At 49.9% G+C, this 20,876-nt stretch overlaps 2 protein-coding genes across 10 annotated transcripts in view; both read left to right on the top strand.

Moving 5' to 3' along the window:
- Positions 1-20,876, top strand: part of Ctif (cap binding complex dependent translation initiation factor) — a 271,272-nt gene that overhangs the window by 134,728 nt on the left and 115,668 nt on the right. For all 9 annotated transcript variants that reach the window (XM_039097004.2, XM_063277493.1, NM_001108891.2 and 6 more), the window contains one exon: positions 775-851. In XM_039097004.2, the coding sequence (XP_038952932.1) occupies positions 775-851 (77 nt within the window). The remainder of the gene's footprint in view (positions 1-774; positions 852-20,876) is intronic.
- LOC102548286 (peroxisomal biogenesis factor 19-like) lies at positions 10,715-13,747 on the top strand. Its single transcript, XM_063277706.1, has one exon. The coding sequence runs from the start codon at positions 12,128-12,130 to the stop codon at positions 12,755-12,757; it is 630 nt and encodes a 209-aa protein (XP_063133776.1). The 5' UTR covers positions 10,715-12,127; the 3' UTR covers positions 12,758-13,747.

Below are 20,876 nucleotides of genomic sequence, written 5' to 3'. Positions count from 1 at the left end.
ACATTGCATATAAGGAGGTCTCTCCCCAACATTGATGTCAGTCCATAATCCTTATAATTGTAAGGACACTGTGCAAAACCACTCTTAGAATTTTCCCCGGGCCTCCTTTGAAGTCTAGAAGAGAATCAGCTCTTTGTATGTTCTCCCTAAATATTTCCAAGGTAAAGGAATTGCTTGGGGGATGTAGCCCTAGGATTGGGAGTCAGCGTGTTCTCAAGGCTTGGGCTTGGCACACTCATCTCCAGGCTTCTCAACGGCCCATGGTAGAAGGTGATGACATGCCTAACCGGAGGTTGGAGAAAGACTCTGTCCCCTTCCTGGAGCCATTGGTTTTGTACCTGACCCTTACGGGTGACAAGGCAACACTCAGCTGTCTGGCTCAGGACTCCGCAGGAAGGTCCCTTTTTATGGAATTAGTCCTTAAAGAGTCCCTAAAGAGAAGGATGGGAGGGCGTTGGTGGCCTTGGCTCTGCTGCCCTTCTCTACAAAACCTTGGACTATGCATTCAGCCTTGGCCTGAACAACAACGTATTTGAGAGCTCAAACATGGTGAACACTGAGGTCTCCCTCTGGTTCCCCTATCCTTTGAGTCTGGACTCCTAAGCATCCTCCCTTGGTAGGTATTCATTTGTTTTAATGGTTTCTGGTGCGATACAATGGTCAGAATCTGGCCTCTCGTGTCCTTTAACTGGGTGTTTTCATGGTAAATGTGGTGTTGGACACTCTCTGCTCTTTTGCAGAAGTGATTCATGCCCTCTCTTTCTCCACGCACAGGGCTACCATCCGATGCCCCACGAGGTAGAGATTGCCCACACCAAGAAGTTGTTCCGGAGGAGGAGAAACGACCGAAGGTAAGGAAGACTTGTGACGGCCATCACTTTCTCCTGGGCTGGCTGCTGGGCGCTTTAGCTCTGGTCTATGCTGTGCCTGGGACATTATACCTGTAAATGAGATGCTCACCTTTGAAGTGACATTGAGAGCACCGTGTGCTTGGTTGTGTGGAATCTGCAAGTCTGTGCTTGACCCAGGGACTGGGTCCCTTCGGAAGACCAGCAGAGGGCCACCGTCTCCACTCCTTCCTGGGAGTGAGCATTGCTCCGGGATTTACAGACACCGGTCTCTACCCATAAACCAAAGCTGCAGCTCAGGAGCAGAGCCCTCGGGCTGCGTGGTTAGTGGCATGGCCTCCAGGAGGCTCCCCAAGCCCACAAATTCAAAGTCATTCCTCTTCCTGCCTCTCCATCCTTAGGAATTGTCCTGTGTATTAGCCACACTTTGCGGTGACCCTCACAGTGCAGAGCAGTAACCAGGGAACAGGAAAAGCATGATGAGGTGGCTTGTGTCGGAGCAAGCAACTGAGATCGAGCCTCCAAGAAATGCATGCGTGCGGTCTACAAGGCTTTCTTGTGTGGAAAGGTCTTCCTGAAAGTTCGCACGAAAACTTCCAGGCGCAGAAGCAGACCGTACACGGCCATTTGTGCTAAAGGGGGGGAGTGGGATTTTTTTTCTTCTTTTTTTGCTTGAATGTGCAAAAAAAATTTCAGGATGGAAATCTTAAAAAGGAAAGGATAAAAAGGCTTATGCGTGAGGAATTAAAATGAGGAGTTTCCCTGTGGGGAATTTATTCTTAGGCAAAGGTGATGGCTTGTGGCTTTACCTTGTTCTTTAAGAGACAAGAAAGAGCCAGCTGTCATTCTACACTCAGAACCCTAGGTGCGCCGACCCTGGGTACTGCATGACCACGGCTGGAGCTGCTGGCCTTCAGTCAACCTGGGCCTCTGACCCCTCACTCTGCATGGAAATCCTGAACCAGGAAGCAGTAGGTGGGCGGAAGACGGACACCCAGAAAGCCTGTCGCCCAGTAGTAGATTTTTCTACTTCTGAAAATATTCACAGGGGAAATGAGTGTTCAGATAATTCTGAGTGAGGACTGGGGGTCATCAGGCATCAGAACAGGAGACTGAGCCAAGAGAGCCTGGCCAACCCCTGCATCAGAGAACAGTCGATCGCCTGCCCTGTACCTCCTCTCTACTGGGTAGAGTCACACAGATCAATTCTTGGGGTCTGGGTTCTGAGTGAAGGAAAGAAGTGGGGAGCACCCCTCAAAGGAGGAATGTTGTTACCAGGGCCAGGAAGGTGTCAGAGAGAGCAGAAGGTTTTCCATCCCTCTTCCCCAGTGTGTGTCTCAAAGATGCCAAGACTCTCCAAGCTCACTAATGAGAAGGCTTCTCTGGGCCAAGGCACTGGCACCCAGGTCAGCCCACATGTCACTTCTTGAGCCAGGTCACCATGTTCCTCAGGAGCCTCCTAGACAAGGCAGGCCTTCGGAAATGGCGTGACCCAGGAATGTCGGGAGGGAGCGTGCATGGCATCGAGACGACCAGGAAGCTGGACCTCCACTCATCCATACTCACGGCAGTGAATGCCCTGTGTAGGTCAATGCACGCCACAAAAGATGTGGACCGGGCCAGCGTCCAGAGGGAAGCAATAAAGTTGATGAAAGGGACAGAAAGTGTGTCCTGTGAGGAGGGCTGGGGGCAGGGAGGAGACAGGAGCACCCACGTGGTGGAACCCATGAAAGATTTACTTGGAAGCACCAGCAGCAGCTGCCTGTGTTTACACGGAGGGAACATCTTGGCCACTGGAGTCAGACTGCAGCTCAGGGTAGCAGACACACAGCTGAAGTATGTGCTAGACAAGGAACCAGTCAGAAATATAACACAGCCTGTTTATCACTTGGGGGGGAGGGGAGCGTCCTGCTATAGAGCATCCATATGGTGGAGATTTTCAGGGGAGAGCAGGTAACAATGTAGCTGAGAGACTTCATTATGCAAAAGCTGGGGAATTCCTGAATCTTTCTTGGGAACCATGGTGATTCAAGCACTCACAGACAGTCTCTCTGTGGATTACCAGGTCAACCCCAGCTCTCCCAGCATGTGACCCTCCATAGTGGCCTCGTTAGGTACCAAACCTGTATCCTTGTCACCAGCCATGCTAGGATTGAAAGCATAAACCACACTGAGAAGGTGTCACAGGGAGGTGTCCAGAATCAACGATGGTAACCTAGGGACAGAGCCAGCATCCATATAATACCTCAGATCTTACTGTTTGTCAGATCTTACTGCTGGTCTCCCTGTGACTCACCTTGGAATGCCTGCAGGAGTCTTTGGTCCTCTGTCTCCCTACAGAGTGGCTGGCATTGGGTCTGATAGCTACAGTCCCCATGACAAATTGCTGCCCCTAGAATGGAGAGGTACCTTCCAGACAGAACAGGCATTCTCAAAAGTGGGACCTAGCATCCTCATCCACACAGAAGTCTGTTACTTGTCCTAATCCTATATAGACGGCTCTCTAGGTTCTCTGTGTGCCTTGCTGCCTTTCTTTCCCCTGGTTCAATTTGGAGGCATTAGGTAGTAAATCTTGTAGCAATGTAGGCATATGCCCTGGGTGTGTGTGTGTGTGTGTGTGTGTGTGTGTGTGTGTGTGTGTGTGTGTGTGTCTATGTGTGTGTGTGTGTGTGAGAGAGAGAGAGTATGTGAAAAAGAGAGAGTGTGTGTGTGAGTGTGTGTGTGTGTCTGTCTGTCTGTGTCTGTCTGTATCTGTGTGTGTACATGTGTGCTAGTGCCCATAAAGGCCAGAGGCATCAGCTCCTCCTGGAGTCAGAGTTACACACAACTGTGAGCTTTCCTCCAGGGGTACTGGGAACTGAACCCCGGGTCCTCTTCGAGAGCAGTCAGTGCTTCCCCCCCCCCCCCCCCCCCCCCCGAGCTGGGGACCGAACCCAGGGCCTTGCGCTTCCTAGGTAAGCGCTCTACCACTGAGCTAAATCCCCAGCCCCGCACTCTACCACTGAGCTAAATCCCCAGCCCCGCAGTCAGTGCTCTTAACTGCTGAGCCATCTCTCTACCACCACCACCACCACCACCCCCCCATGCAAGGTACTTCACTTCTTGAAAGATGTGTCCAGTGTTTGAGAGGTTTGCACAAGCTCATTCTTATAAAGCAGCAATGTGTTCTCCAGGTCAGGGGAGCTGGAAAGGCACAGGAAGCATTTCTCATTGCTGTCTTTGAAGTCTAACCTCATAATCCCTGGCATCCCCCAACCCAGGACAGTGGGCAGGAAGAGTCCCTCTAAAGAAGCAGCCTAAGAGGGTTGGGGATTTAGCTCAGCGGTAGAGCACTTGCCTAGCCAGCACAAGGCCCTGGGTTCGGTCCCCAGCTCCGGGAAAAAAAGAAGAAAAAAAAAAAAAAAGAAAAAAGAAGCAGTCTAAGGCTTAGCTCCCCTCCCCATGGGCCACTTTCACACATTCTGATTAAAACTAAGTTGTGACTGGCAAAATCCCCTATTTTGCACAAAACGGATTAACCGCCAGGACAGCTTAAAGGGTTTCCCCTTAAGAATTTTCTCAAAATTTGGACAACTGATAACCACCTGCTTATTTTGGGGGGAAGGGGCGGGCTAATAAAATACGGCAGATGTCAGATAAAATCATGCATTGGGGGATTAAAAAATGAGGTAAACAAATATTCTATGAATTCCCTAAGAGTGACCCGGTTTCGCTGGCTCCATCTCTGTTAGGTAGGAAACAGACAGCTGAGAAAGTCTCTCTAAAACTCTCCGCCCAACCCCAGCATCCAGGAGGAAGAAAGTCACTAAGGGGCTGAGGTCTGGGCCCATAGCCTGTTTAATTCAGCGGATTTCCTCATCCCTGTGGGAGGGGAAGGAGTTCTGCAGCCCCTTCCCCCTCCCCCTCCCCTGCCCCTCCCCCTCGCTCCCCCTCACCCCTGCTTTATTTTAAGAGATGAAGTATCACTGCAGTGGACAAACGCTGCATGCCATAGTATCTACAGGCTGGGAAACAGACTCCAGGGTGAGGATAAGCTTTGGAAGCCATGCTGTGGAAGGGGCAAGAGGCAGCAGGCTCAAGCGGAGAAGTTGAGCTCAAGGATGTCATCCCCATCTACCCGTAAGGTGGGATCACTCTCAGGAGACAGGTATCAGAGGTGGCTCATCTAACTGGGGGAACAAAGGTTATTTAAACTTTAGGGGTGAGTAGGGGGTCTTTGGGGGGAAGTGTCTATCATTGACTGGAGCTAGATATGCCTCGTTTGCCTAAGGAGATAATCCAGGGGCTGCTGGACATGACCTTTTAAGGAGAAAGGAAGTTTAACTTGACTACCGGGCTATGTGACCGCCTCTCTAGTGGGGCAACATGCAGGCCCAGCATAGTGGGGGTCAGCGAGGGGCAGTGAGCCTACTGCTGGTCTCATGATGAGATTTCCAGGCTTTGGATGCGCCTTGATCCCACTTTTGCTCCAGGCGTGCTCCCCGTGGGCTCCACAGCTCCATGGCTTCCCACATCAGGGCAGACCTGGTCGCATGTTCTGAGCCTACACTGGAGTTTGAGGAACTTCTGAGACTCGACCTAAGATGCACTGACCGTGCAGAACCCTATGTACCACATCCCTTGATCGTCAGAAAAGGGTGGAGTCTGAGGGAGCAGGACCAGGTCCATTTCCACAGGGCCAGCCAGAGGGGTGAGAGCTGTTTCTGAAAGGAGGGGTAGGTAGTACATTTAGCTCCCCACAATTAAGTGCTATTAAACACCTGGTCTTATTTACCTTCATGGCCAACACTGTTGTGGTAAAAATTGAAGATCGTTTGCTATCTTTCCCCGAGAGCCCGATCTGCTCACTCCGGCTGCTACTCTATCTACCTCACAGTCCACAAGCTGCCCTCTCCCAACTGTCTCCCTTTTAGCTGCCCTCTCTGCACAGTCCCCTAGGCGGTAGTTACCATGCCACACCACACACACACACACACACACACACACACACACACACAAACACACACACCTTGTTCTGCAGGCCCTGCGCGTTCTCACTCTGCTCGGGCAACAGAACCAGATCCGCTTGCTCCAGCTGCCTCTCGGCCATTTCTTTCCCACACCGTCCTCTTTGGCCTGGTAAATCAAAGTTCCAGAACCTTGAAATTTAGCAATTAGATCTATATGTTAATGTCTCAATCCACGATTCATCCACACAATAAATTCACTGCCAATTGGTAAAGGTATAAACCACCCACCTAGACAAGATAAAAATCGATCTAGTTCACCTAAATCTGAACCCTTCTCCTCCGTAGACGCCATCTTGATCCCACCTTCCTCCTCTCTCCTGCCTTACAAAAACTTTGTCCCCGCCCCATTCTCTGCTGACCAATCACGTATCTCCTTGACATCAACCTACATAGCACAACTTAGAAAAGAGTCTATTAGGACCTTATGGTTTGGAAGGGTGAATCCATAACCGTCATGGTGGGGAGCTTGGTGACAGGCAGGCAGGCATGGCGCTAGAGCTAGAGCTGAGATCTCAAATCTGGATCCACGAGCACAAGGCGGAGAGGAAGCCATTGGGAAATGGTGTATGCTTTTGGAACCTCACAACCTGCTTCTAGTAACACACCTCCTAGCCTTCCTCAAACATTTCCAAGCATTCAAATATATGAGCCTTTGGGGGATCTTTGCCATTCAAACCAACCCAATCCCCGATTAGAATTGTTCTCCATGGTAGGTACGTTCTGTGATCTGGAGAACATGGGGTCTAAGGTAGAGCAGCCACAGTGGCAGTCTGGCTGCAGAGCTAACCAGAGTGTTGTATGTTTCTGTGTAGCATCTGAGTTGTGGTTCAGAGAAGAGGGCATCATGGGGTGGAGTGGCGGGGAGGGGAGGGGAGAATCTAGATTGCTCCCATTTTGGGGTAGTGATTCAACTACTAGTGAAACTCCAGAGGACTTTGAAAGGGAGATGGAATGTGAGGGAGAAGAAAAGCCACAGCTAGGCAGACGACGCGCCAGGAATTCCCAGAAGTCACCCACACAGCTCCCTAGGAGCAGAGGCAGACATGGGGCTCAGAAGCCCCCACTACGATTAATAGGAGAGAGGGGCTGCTGTCTACTTGCTCCAAAGGTCCCGTGTCTAGGTTGTCAGGAGTCTCAGCAGACCCCTCAGACTCCAGAGCTCTGCCCCTCAGCGTTCAGAGCAGGGAGACTAATAGAGACAGTAACAGTCTTTCTCATGATGCCCACCTTGCTGCCGTGGGTGAGGAGAGCCCTTCAAATTTATTTGCCTCATTAAGTGAGGTCCCGGAATGGTTGGTGCACCCCATGTGCAAAGTTGATAGACAGGAAGAACAAACGCATACCTCGGCCATCCTGGATAGCGTCATATGGCTCCACTGCACGAGAAGCCACCAGCGAGCCATCCCCATGGGGTGCAGAGTTAGGCTCCCTGCTGGACACTGCAGGGCGGCCATGGTGTCTATCCTACAGCTGACTGTGACTATGGCTTGGTGTCCTCCAACTGTGGGACCATTTAAAGATCTAATCTCTTCCCTGCTTCCTCTGCCTGCACAAACTCAGGTCCCAAGCATCAGCCATCGGCTTTGGTTTTGCAAGCTCCTTGTAAACACTGTGTGTCGCTGATTAAGAACAAACAGGGCATGTGAAATTGGAGGCCATTAGAACAGTGTACTTACGAGTACACTAAAAGCACCGATTCTGTGCTTCACGGGGTTTCATTTTTTGACAAATGAGTCATATGTCAAGTTCTTTTATTTTTTTTTTAATTTTGAGATAGGGTCTCATTGTGTAGACTCTTTGAACTGTAATTCTCTGTCCCAGTTTTTCTTGTACCAGAATTACAGACATGCACGATCAGATTCATCTTTGAAAAAAAAAAAAGAGTAGTGGTGTTTTATTACTGTTTGTTTCTTCAGTTGACTTGGGGTTTCAGTTTGGTTTTATGATTAGAGAAAGTCCAAGAATGGGAAAGGCTCCTTGCAACCCTCTTTGGATCTTGATGTCTGTAGTGATCCCTGAATGTGCCAGGAAAGTGACCCTTTCAAAAAAAGGACACATTTTTGGTCCGGCTGTGATTTAACCTATGAATCCATGCTGGGAATTAATAATGACCTGTTTTCTTCTAAACCATCTATATTTGCAAGTCCCCTTGGGAAAAAGTGATATCTATAGTCTTTAATTTTTGAAATTTAGAGCTCTATGCTTATAGCGTCAACCTTTCTCCATGTTCTATCAGAAGTAGCTCCCGTGATCCTAGAGGGCAGAACATCGAAGGCCGCTGCCTGCTATGGGCACTGCTGTAGGAAGCCAGCGGTGTAATTCAGTCTCAAGACCACAAGGCAGGAACCTAGTACTGATGTCTGAGGCCAGGAGAACATGAACATCTGTCTTAAGAAACAGCAGGCCAGGGGCTGGAGAGATGGCTCAGTGGTTAAGAGCACTGACTGCTCTTCCAGAGGTCCTGAGTTCAAATCCCAGCAACCACATGGTGGCTCACAACCATCTGTAATGAGATCTGATGCCCTCTTCTGGTGTGTCTGAAAACAACTACAAGTGTACTTATAGAATAAATAAATCTTTAAAAAAAAAAAAAAAGAAAAAAAGAAACAGCAGGCCAGTTCAACTTCCTTCAGCCTTTTTGTACCGTGCCCCTCCCCGATGGACTGAATGATGCCTGCGTATATCGATGGTGCTCCTTTTCTGAGCACCGTGAGTTGTGTGATCTCTAGGAACCCGTGGTCTTCTGTCTCCAAGCCTCAGCAGCTTTCTGCAGCTTGCCTTTCCCATGCGTACTAACCACTTCTCCACCCATCATTATTGTACAAAGGGGCTTGTCTTCCGGGAACGCATCAAGAATCGATTGGTCCAGCCCTGTGTCTTTCTATCAGCTCATTCACATAAGTTGCTCAGCTAACCCTCTTAGACATGTGGTCAACGTTCATTGTCCATGGATTCCATAGTGCAAGCTTGCCCGCTCGCTAAAACTTGCTGTAATGGGAAACACCTGTGATGTCTTGACACCCCGCCATTGGCAGACATGGGATAGTAGATAATTTGAGGTGTGTGCCACACGGGATCCCAGGCAACGTCACACAATGCGCCATCCTACCATCCTTATTTTGCCTCTTATCCCCACCATGGTTTGCCTAGTGCCGTGCTTTTCGCCCTTGCGTGCTTTTGCTAGTGATTTTGCTGTTTGAGTGACTCCTGGGTGAAGAGCGGGAGGTATGTGCGGTGACCCTAAGTTCAACTTCCTTTCTTGGGTTAGAAAAGGAGATAGTGAGGGGTTGGGGATTTGGCTCAGTGGTAGAGCGCTTGACTAGGAAGCGCAAGGTCCTGGGTTCGGTCCCCAGCCCCGGAAAAAAAAAAAAAAAAAAAGAAAAAAAAAAAAAAGAAAAGGAGATAGTGGGCAGCAAGAGCACAGATCTGTTTCATCATCCCCAGGATCCCAAGTTTTAAGAAAGCTGTGATGTGCCCTATGGAGAGACCAAGCATTTAAAAATCTTCATGCAGGCAGGCCTTAGTCCTACAGTGAGTCCAGTGTGAGCAGGCCAATGGCATATATTTAGTAATCAGTCTATAGGAGACTGAGGAGATGGGTAAGAATACTGCCAGCTCTCTCAGAGACATGGATTCGATTCCCAATACCCACCTGGCGGCTTACAACCTCCTTGTAGCTCCAATCCCTGGGGATCTGAGTCCCTCTTCTGGCTTCCACAGGCGGGGCATGCATGAGGCTCACAGACATATATGCAGGCAAAAACGCCTATACACACGAGAATAAATGATAAAATGTAAAAATAAGCAGTCTATAAACAGAAGTGCACACATAAAGGGAGATCGCACATTGATGAGTTGGTGAAAATGTAGACAGAGGAGTAGTCACTTAGTGTTTGCTAATTCTGGAAAGTAGCCTCCTGAACCACAAGAATGAGCTGTGCTTGCTCTTTAAAACAGGGTAGAAATACCAAGGGTGAAAGGATGTGTAGGGGGCCGTGGGACTTTAGGCCTAGTGTTCACGCGTTGGTAGCGATGGGACTGGGAGGAAAGGAGTGGGCACTTCCTACCCCGGCTGTCACTGGCTTGGTTTCGCTGCTTCATTTGTGCCGTCCTGGGATGACGCTGTCACCAAAGCCCTCGTAGACAGCTCAGCCCCATAGTGACTGTCATTGCCATCCTCTTGTCAGGAGCTGGGGGACTGTGAGACAGATCCATGCTCGCATTGCCCACGGTTTCTCTTTCTATCTCAGCAAGGAAATTGCCCTCATTAAGTCTCTTCTAAAGATAGATAAGAAAATGGGCCAGGCAGACCCCCGCCTGGCAGGCAGCCCTGTCAGATTGGGAGCAAAATGAGTCAAATAGGAATTATTTTTAGGATGTCTCCTCCTCCCTCACGCCCACCCCCAGGCGGGCTCTCTTGGAAAGAAGAGCAGCTCATTGCTTTGAGCCACATGTCCGGGTCCTCACGGTCCTTGTTAGATTTGAAACGGAGCCCCCAGGCTGAGAACAAGCCATGACGTGCCACACCATCCTCTGTAGAGTGCTGATGCCTCACCCGTGCACCTGGTCCCCACGAAGGCTGGGCACAACAGTGTGCCTCCCTGGATCCCTTTTCTACCGCTCTCCTCTGGTGTGCGCTCCAAGCTCAGGGGCCACTCCCAGCTTCACGCTTTACATGAATACAGACCCTCTCCTATGGAGGGACCAGTGTGTCCCTAGCTCAGAACTCACAACCATATAGGGGCCAAACAGACACAAGAGCTGGGCTGCCATACATCTGGCAGGCTCACTGGGAAAATGAGCAGTGCACATCTCCCAGGACTGTGTCCACAACTATGATGGTTGATATACGCTCAGCCCAGGGAGTGGCACTATTAGAAAGTATGGTCCTGTTGGAGTAGGTGTGTCACTGTGGGCATGGGCTCAAGACCCTCACCCTAGCTGCCTGGAAGTCAATCTTCCACTAGCAGCCTTCAGATGTAGATGTAGAACCCTCAGCTCCTCCTGCACCATGCCTGCCTGGATGCTGCCATGTTCCTGCCTTGATGATTAAGGACAGAACTTCTGGCCCTGTAAGCCATCCCCTGTTAAATGTTGTCCGTATAAGAGTTGCCTTGGTCATGGTGTCTGATCACAGCAGTAAAACCCCCTAACTAAGACAACTGAGTAGCTGGCCATTCCTTTTTTTCCACCATTCTTACCCACTTTTCCCAGCTGTCTGAGTTCATTCGGACCTTGCAAGTTCTAAAGAGCAAAGCAGGGATACCCAGGACCAAGAAAGGCAACTAAGGAGAGGTTAGAGGGCATGCCTTGTGGCCTGGGGACAAGAGGGCTATTGACCAGGAAACTAGCCATAGACTAATGCAGCTCCAAGTGCCTGTGGCTGGGACAGGGCACAGAGGAACCTAGGAACTGGTCACCAAGTTGTTTTAACGACTCCACCTCAGATGCCTTGGCCATTCATCCTCTGAAGGAGTGGGCACTTATATACTGGCTCACAAGCACCAGCTTCAGTTCCTCCTCCTCCACATAAGGCTCAAGTAACCAAGCTTTGGTCAACCAAATCTCCGAGTCTCCCATGAGGGACGGTGTGCACAGTGCTAGCCAAGCCCTTGGTCTGGCTCACTTAATTTTTAAATCCAGCTCATCTTTCTCCAAATAGGGGTCTTAGGTGGGGAGGAAGGAGGGCAGAGACACTCGCTGAATTTATTCTTTTTGTTCCCATGGTCAGGGAGGCCATTAGAGTCTATGTTGGGGCAGGTGCTCAGGAAGACCAAGTAATTACTGGACCCTCAGAAAACATGTGTTCCTCTTCCTCCCATCATTAACTCTGAGAACCCTTCCTTCCACTGGGTGTGGAGGGGAAGGATGCTGAAGAAGGGGCTCTGAAGTCTGGTTCAGGGCCCTTGTTTTAGGTTTTAGGAGCCTAGTTTGTCTGCTCTGAAGTATGACTGTGACTCTAGCTCTCAAAGGGTTCATGCTACCGATAAAAGCAGAGTCCTCGAGCAAGATGGCGGCTGTTGCGGTGCTGGAGTCGAAGCGGACCGGGAATTGGAGGAGCTTTTAGAAAGTGCTCTTGATGATTTTGATAAAGCCAAACCCTCCCCAGCACCCTCTCCTACCATCTCGGCCCCCGATGCTTCAGGGCCCCAGAAGAGATCGCCAGGAGACACTGCCAAAGATGCTCTCTTTGCCTCCCAAGAGAAATTTTTCCAGGAACTGTTCGACAGTGAGCTGGCTTCCCAAGCCACCGCAGAGTTTGAGAAGGCAATGAAGGAGCTGGCTGAGGAAGAGCCCCATCTGGTGGAGCAGTTCCAGAAGCTCTCAGAGGCAGCTGGGAGAGTGGGCAGCGATGCAAGTTCTCAACAAGAATTTACTTCTTGCCTAAAGGAGACATTAAGTGGGCTAGCCAAAAATGCCACTGACCTTCAGAACGCAGGCATGTCTGAAGAAGAACTGACGAAAGCCATGGAAGGGCTGGGCATGGATGAAGGAGACGGGGAAGGGAACATTCTCCCCATCATGCAGAGCCTCATGCAGAACCTCTTGTCTAAGGATGTATTGTATCCATCCCTGAAGGAGATCACCGAAAAGTATCCAGAATGGCTACAGAGTCACCAGGAGTCTATTCCCCCAGAGCAGTTTGAGAAGTATCAGCAGCAGCACAGTGTCATGGGCAAAATCTGCGAGCAGTTCGAGGCAGAGACGCCCACAGACAGCGAGGCTACTCACAGGGCTCGCTTTGAGGCGGTACTCGATCTTATGCAGCAGTTACAGGACTTGGGCCACCCTCCGAAAGAGCTGGCTGGGGAGATGCCTCCTGGCCTCAACTTTGACCTGGATGCCCTCAATCTATCGGGCCCACCAGGTGCTAATGGCGAACAGTGTCTGATCATGTGAAACACAACACGGTTTCCTCCCTGAGTCCCAGCCATGGGGAACATCTGGAATCAACAGAGTCACTGGGAACTGAGGCAGGAGTATCATCCGTGGGAGCTGCTGCCCCACACTCTCTACATCCCATTCAAGACTGTGCCATACCAGCTGAGGACCTGTTGTAGGCCTTTTCTATGAGCCCTACTCCATTATGGTGTCTGCTGTTAGAAACGGGCCAATTATTTGCTAGGTGAAGGAAGGCATCCCTTGTGGGGCATTTTACTTCTTCCCACTCTCCAAAATAATGTTACATGTGGTGGTACTCATGTTCCCCTTGATTCCCAGGGACTTTGTGCCTTGTTTCTACTCCCTCCCTTGTGTCTGGGAGCAAGAGCTAAGTCCTAAGACTGCTCTTCTCTTAGGCAGGGCCTCTGGGAATGAGGAGAAAGTAGCCTGGGTGGGGCTGGAGGCTTGTCACAGTATCTGCTAGCCTTCTTTTGGAATTCTCCGAAGGGAAAGGAATTTTGCACTTAGCAGGTTGAAAGCAAAGCCTTGGGCATTTCCTGTCCTTAGGTGCTGCGCCCTAATTCCCCTTTCCTCCTGAGAGCTCAAGTTGATACCCTGGTTCTTTCTACAACTCCATGATTTAGGGGACCCCCGCTCTTGACTTTGCTTTGCCCCATGACTATCCTTACCTCCTCTCTTTAGAGTCTTATTTATTCCGCTCTTTTTAACTAGGGCTGTGATGGATGGAGGCTAATCTTGTTTCCTTTCATCTAGTACCTGGACCATTCTCACTAGACCCTTCTCTGCCTCTTTGGCCAACACATACTTGTGGTGTCAGATCTGGTACATGAATGGCCATTCTACCCAGATAGATTTTGGTTTATTTAAGACATCAGATTCCCTAGAATCCTTGGTTCAGGAAGGCGCTTGGGAAAGGGGTGTAGCCAGATTCTTTTTTTTCCTGCAAGCCCCATGGGGCAGTGTCCAATAAATATTCTGACGAGCGTGTGGGCTGTTTTTCATCCAGGTCTATTCTACTCTTCCTCAGTTTGTGTAGGCTGCTAGGGAAGAGTGAGAGATGTCAGAAGAGTTGTGTGTGGTGGTGATGTTAGGTCTGCCATGACCCAGCCCTCCCGCTCAGGTTGCACTTTCAGCAAAAGAATACTGTCTTCATCTCCTTGGTACTTCAGTCTTAACTCTTTACAAGATAATTGATGCTAATGATATATTGTTAACATGTTTTCTAAATTACCTAACTTTGAATTGAGCTGCCTTTTCACAGTGGGGTTAAGGACCATGGTTGCCATGTAGTTTATGGATATTCTTTTTAGGTCACCTAGCTGTCCTGGTTCACCTGGAAAATAATGTTTTAAAAATATATTTTTTATTTATTAAAAAAAAAAAAACAGAGTCCTCCCCTGATCTATTCATTCGCCATAGGATGAAAAAGACAGAACGGAGAACATTATGGAAGCTGGCCCAGGCTCTCAGGAAAAATCTTTCCAGAAAGTTCTAGACAAGCAGGACATGCCTCTCTATCTAGTCCAGATCTGTATGCTGGCACCCAGCCAACCTGAGCTATGCCGTCATGTTCCTTGCATCTGGCTTATAAGTTCAGACACCACAGAGGAGCGTCCTATTTACAGAGGTGCCAGGCTGCACATCTGCGGGTTCTACGGGGGTGGCAGGCTGTGGATCCACTGGATCTAAAGGGGTGGCAGGCTGTGAATTCACAGGCACTAAAGGAACACCAGGCAATAGATTCACCAGTTCTGAGGGAGTAAAGATCATAGATTATGAAGATGTACCAGTCTGGAGATCACTGGTACAGAGGGAGTAGCAGGCTGTTCATCTGCTCATTCTGTGGGTCTTTCTGCTGGATCCTGAGATGCGCCCGACCCACCCTCAACCCAGGCCAGAAGCCACTCAGCAACTCCATGAGCAGTTCCAAGGCTCGCAATATTGAGAGAATGTTTGAGCCTTAAACAAATATTAGTTCATATACTCTCCTCAACGTCCCAAGGAAGGGCACGCTATTTTTATTTCCATTTTTCAGATGAAGAAAATAACACGTAGAGGGAAATGAAGCAGCTAGGAGGCCTGGCTTCAGAACCTGTGCTTCTAATCAGGGCTCTGATCTGAATCTTCCCTTCACTCCCCCACCCCTTTCCCGAGACCCTCGCTGCGTTTGTCCATAGACCCAATTAACTCGTAGTAGTCGCAGGCCATTCGAGGCTCCGTGGTCTTGTAAGGATGGGGCTTCCTTTTTCACACAGACACAGAGAGGGGCTACTCCGCCTCATGCCGAAGAAGGGATGAATGAAAAGACCTCACCCAAACCCACCAGACTGTCTACTCGGCCACAGCACTGGGCCAGCCCTGCCCTCCCTCCACTGAGTAAATCCATGAGTGGACATGTGTCGGAAGTTCTTGTAGTAGAGCATAGATTTCTTTCCAGGTTATGGCCCAACCCAGTAAGAAGCCCAAGAGAAGGCAACATGAGTTACAAGAAAATGGGCGTCCCTGAAGAGAAGGCTTCCTCCAGCTGCCCTCTGCCCCTAATCAGGAGGCCCAGACCAAGGCATACGGAGCATTCCCCCCACAAGGTTCTGTCGCAGTGACCAGAGCACAGGTTTTAAAAATACCAAGGAGCCTTCCTGACTGGGTCAGCATTTACCCTGAGCTCTGGGAGTTATTTCTGAATCTTCCCAGTAACTTAATTTTAGCCACTTATTCCAACGCATGTGTTTTAGGGATGCCAAGGTAGCCTCTGTTATGGTTTGGAGTATTTTGGGAGGGCCTGGTTTCCAGAAGTGATGCAGGGGCTCAATCAGGCAAGACACCAGCAAACAGAAATAAAGTAACTCAGGAGAGCAGGTCCCTAGAGGTGACGCCTCTATGGAGTATGCATGGGAGAAGATGGGGGAAAGGTCAGCAGGGCGCCACGAGTAGCTGCTCGGACTCTCTGGACTCTACGCACCTACAGAGCTCTTCCCCAGGGAACGAGCAAAATAAAGCTACCCAGGTTCTCCAAGTAGACTTGGACGGACACAAAATGGCCCAGCACCAGAGTTGCCCAACCCAAGCCAATGGCAGACTCCTTAGACCCTCCTTATGAGTGGTCAGACACGGGTTCTCCAGCCATCCGTGGGAAGTGTGAACACCCTCGTTGTCAGTATATTAATGATGAACTGTCTTTGGAAGAGTCACTAGAGTTCATTACTTCTTCCCTCCCGTACGAGGGACTGAACCTAAGGCTTCCCATGGGCTAGCCAGCACTGAGCTACGGCCTCAGCCCTCTTCTCACTAGGCAGGGTCTCATTAACTTGCTTGGGCTCTGCTCACTCTGCACTCTGAGCAGGCCTGGAGTTTTAGGTCTGGCTTGTTCATAAGCTTCTGGCCTTCAGAAGCCCTCTTGGTGCCTCTTACCAGAACCCCAGGGCCTGCTCCAACTACCTGCTGCGTTCCTCCCTGCGTATCCTTGGTTCTCCTTGCCTGCCTTCTCACATCCTGTCTTCACTCACCAGGCCCCAATCTTTTCTTAGTTCCTTAAGGAGGCCTGGTTTGATTCTCTTCCTGTGCTGGCTGGACCCTTGCTGGGACTTTGTGAACAGACATCATGACCAAGGCAACTCGTATAAGGACAACATTTAATCGGGGCTGGCTTACAGGCTCAGAGGTTCAATCCATTATCATCAAGGCAGGAACATGGCAGCGTCCAGGCAGGCATGGTGCAGGAGGAGCTGAGAGTTCTACATCTTCATCTGAAAGCCACTAGGAGAAGACTGTCTTCCAGGCAGCTAGGAGGAGGGTCTTAAAGCCCACTCCCACAGTGACACACTTCCTCCAACAAGGCCACATCTCCTAATAGTGCCACTCCCTGGACCAAGCATATTCAAACCACCACACCAGGCTTCCTCTGCTGGACCATCCATTGTCCTCACTCTTCAGCCTCTGCTCTGCCCTATGCTGGTGCTTACCATGACATCAGTCTATTCCCAGGTGAGCCAGGCCTGAGAACCCAGTGATGGGCAGGAAGCCTGAGAGCCTACAGGACCCTTACCAGCTGTGTCCCAGAGAACAGCCCCCAGCTTCCTCATTCACCTCTCTTGAAGACACCATTACATCAGGAGGACAAATAATTGAATGTCAGAAAGGAAAACATGTAAAGACTGGGGTAGGGGGGAGGTGGTTTTAGAAACAAAACAGATAAGATGGGGCTGGTGGCCTGAGTGGTCACCACAAGCACATTGGTGGTTCGGCGTGCTGACGAAGGGACCGCTGAACCTCTAGACTCTGAGCAGGAAACCTGATGCCTTTGAACCTGGTTTGCAGCCAGGGCACAGAGAGGCAAGGCAGGGACCCTAGAGGGATAGGCAGTGACATACTTGCCTGCTGTTGCTGATGTTGGAAATGCTCAGGCAGGGGTGGAGTCAGGTCATTAGGTCCCCTCTGTTAGAACCACATGGGCCAGAACCTTTTCAAATCCCTCATCCCATGACCCTTCCTTAAAGCATCAGGGAAATCTCAGACCCTCCCTCCTGGCCAATCCTGGTATATTTTGGCTTTGTGACCTGATTGTAAGCAATTGGGGACAGTCATCCCACCACCTTGTGATGTGAAAGGGAATGTACTAATCCCCTTCTACTGCAGCAGCTCCCTGAGGTGCGCGCCCCTCCCCCCACTCACTGCCCACATCCTCTGTCTTGGGAAGTGAGTATCATTGGTTAATAAGGTCTTAATAGATCACCCAGGCAGATCTTTGACTTTTCACTAACACCTTCAGTGGCCACCCAGAGTTAAGAGACTGATCGAGTTGCAACACATCGATGAGACCATCCATCCCATGAGTGGGGGTTCTCTGGTACCGGGGTGGGGGTGAGAGGGGACATTGGTTGAGAGGAGGATTTTCAGTTTGTAAATACTGAAAAAAACATTGAACTTGAAGCAAACACATTTTGCCTGTACCTCCATTGTCTGGGAGCCACACGGAGTGAGCCTCTGCTGGGCCCACATTCCAGCCACAGTCATAGGTGGTCTCATGAGGGTACTGAGCTGTCTGGACTCCGTTCCAGCCCTGTTGCTAGATGACTAGCCTCAAGGCAAAGATTTGCCCCTTTGAAGTGGTATGTCTCCTGTCAAATAGCCCATCTCCTTTGTAGGTGGACTTTGCAGTGCAAATCAGGCAGTGCCTAGAAAGCAGCTTCCAGTATCAAGAGCTACATGATCTTGAGAACCTTGTGTTTGTCCTCATATTGTACCTACATCTGTATTTGTAGGTATGCACTTGCTCCCCCCACCCGTGTGTGTGTGTGTGTGTGTGTGTGTGTGTCTGTCTGTCTGTGGCTGTTTCAGGGACCCTGCTAATCAGCATCACTATATAGTTTGCTGAAAATAAAACAAAGGGCCAGGGGCTGGAGAGATGGCTCAGTGGTTAAGAGCACTGACTGCTCTTCCAGAGATCTCGAGTTCAATTCCCAGCAACCACATGGTGGCTCACAACCATCTGTAATGGGATCCGATGCCCTCTCCTGGTGTGTCTGGAGACAGTGACAGTGCACTCATATACATAAAATAAATAAATAAATATTTTCTTTAAGAAAACCAAAGGGTCAGAATGAATATTTATGTTGGGTATCTATTGCCGCATATCAAAATAATTCCCAAAATGTAGGACCAATTTCAGAGGGCCAGAAACCCAAAGTAGCCCACCAAGATGCTCTGGCTCAGAGACTCTTGCTTGGTATTGGAGTCCAGCTATCAGCCAGGGATACAGTTGTTGGGGGTGTGGACGTCTACTTCCTGGTTTACCAGGTTATTGGCACACCTCATCTCCTCCATAGCTCCGGGTTACAAGGCAGGCCTCTTCACACACATGTTCATGGCATGCTCCTGGCCTCAGTTAACTCCCAGAGAATGACCCAAGGACAGAGCAGATGGACAGACAGGCAATCAGATGCCAGCATGGAGGCTGCAGTGTTCTATTCTTTTAAGACCCGTCTTAAAGACGACATGCTATCACTCCTGCCATCACCCGTTGGCCAGACAAATCCTCTGTGGCACAAAGGGAAGTGCCCAGGGTGTGGCTGTCCAGAGGTGAAAGCCATCCAGAAGGCTGACTACTACAGTCCACCTGCCTCCCTCAGTGGCTCATCCCTCCTCCATACAGAATCCACCTGCCCCTCCCTCCGTTACTAGCTGGTGACGTCATCAGCTCAGAGTTCAGCTCCCTTCCGTAGAGGTCACCTGCAGCATACACGAGACTCTCTGAGTGTAGTTCTTTGCATTTGGTTCTTTCTAGATCTGTGGGTCTCTGGTCTAAAAGGACAAGCGTAGCTGTGCTCTTACATATACTCATACCCAGTATATAACTTCAGGACAGACACAGGGTCACTGGGACAGACATGGGGTCCCTGCCGGAAACACCCATTCAAGAAGGGGAAGCATAAGCTGGAGAGATGGCTCGGTGGTTAGGAGCACTGTCTGCTCTTCCAGAGGTTCTGAGTTCAATTCCCAGCAACCACAGGGTGGCCCTCAACCATCTGTCATGGGATCTGATGCCCTCTTTTGATGTGTCTGAAGACAGTGACAGTGTAGTCATAAAAATAAAATAAATAACTTAATTCTTTTTAAAAAAAAGAAGGGTAGCATTTGTCTATAGAAGGGGGAGCACACAAGTCATTTGTCTATAGCTCTTCTGCAGTTCAGCTAGGGAGATGCTGGCAGTTCCTCCCTCAGGTAGAGTCCTGTTTGTCCCTGTCAGGAGTTGCTGGCTGTACGTGTCTTTGGCTCCACCTCTGCCATGGAGGTCTCACATGGAGACCACTCATACTATCCCAGCCAGGATCAGTATTATAAGATGGAGATTTCTCAAGTGATGGCAGTCAGTGATCAGTGAGTATGCTCGGCTCCCAGTCCTACTGCCCAGTCACGCCCCCGTGTCTACAGGACGGCATGTCTTTGCAATTGAGTTGTTTTCTCAGGTTGCTTTCTGTCTGTAGAACTTGGAGTCCAATGTCTTCTTTTCATGCTGTAGTCTCTGGCACTTCTGGTCCCACTGTTATGGTTCTTTCGAAAACAAGGTTGGCCTTCCATGAAGCCTGGTGTTTTCCACACCACTGGAAAAGCTCACCTTCAAGTCACTCAAAGATTTTTCTCCTCTGTGATCTTCAGCAGAGAGATTGCCCTCTGGCTTCTTGGAGCTCTGGTAGGAGGTTGGGAAGATCGGAGAGTGACCTTTGAGGGTAGGTATGGTACCTCTGTTTCCCTGAGCTGTGCTGGGCCATGCCACCTTCGATCTTCCCTAGATCTTGACGAAGTCCCAGCCTCCAGTCTTTGGACTATGCTTTCCCTAGTGTGCTGGCTTCTGATCTTTACCCAGAAGTCATTCCCTAATTTTAGTATCATCTGCCATCTGGTTAAGTCTAGGACTCTTCAGAACTAGCATGTTCTGGTTCCTTGTGTGTGTGTGTGTGTGTGTGTGTGTGTGTGTGTGTGTGTGTGTGTGACACAGTCCTTCTTTTAACTTGTCTAGCTCCTCTCCCAGCTTGCGCTACTCAGCAAGAAGGAACCAGACATCTTTAACACTCGGGCTGGAAATGTTGAGGCAAGGTCACGCACCACTGTGGATACCAATACTTCCCCCCGACCTCAGCATAGCATCTCCAATGCTTCCCATAAGATCCCCTCCTGTGGTCTCTGTAAGCCTGTCACTGCCCATGAATCCTCACAGTGGTTTATCCTAAAGTCACGTTTCTCCACAGAGCCTTAGCTCTTCATAAACATGCACCTTGAGACCCTCATCCCCGCCTACTACCCAGGCCTGAGGCATCCCCACATTTGAGATTTCGCTGCTGCAGAATCCCTAGGCACAAGGGCTACATTGGTCATCTCATGCTGTGTAATAAATTAGCCCAAGAATTAGAATTCTCACTCCACAGCTTCTGGGGGTCAGGGATCCAGAACACCAAAGCTGAGTTCCTTTGGCTCAAGGTCTCTTGTGACACTACAGGCAAGCTGTCAGCCAGACCTTCTACTCGCGAGCTCTCTGATGTGATGTTGGCAGGCCTGCTCCCCACTGGCTTTAGGCTGCAGGCTTCATTTCTTTGCAATTGGGCCGCTCTACAGGATGTTCATG

Source organism: Rattus norvegicus, chromosome 18, assembly GCF_036323735.1.
Source record: "Rattus norvegicus strain BN/NHsdMcwi chromosome 18, GRCr8, whole genome shotgun sequence".
NCBI classification, from domain to species: domain Eukaryota; kingdom Metazoa; phylum Chordata; class Mammalia; order Rodentia; family Muridae; genus Rattus; species Rattus norvegicus.
The sequence above is the reverse complement of the archived record's forward strand: the minus strand, read 5'-3'. Positions and strand labels throughout refer to the sequence as shown.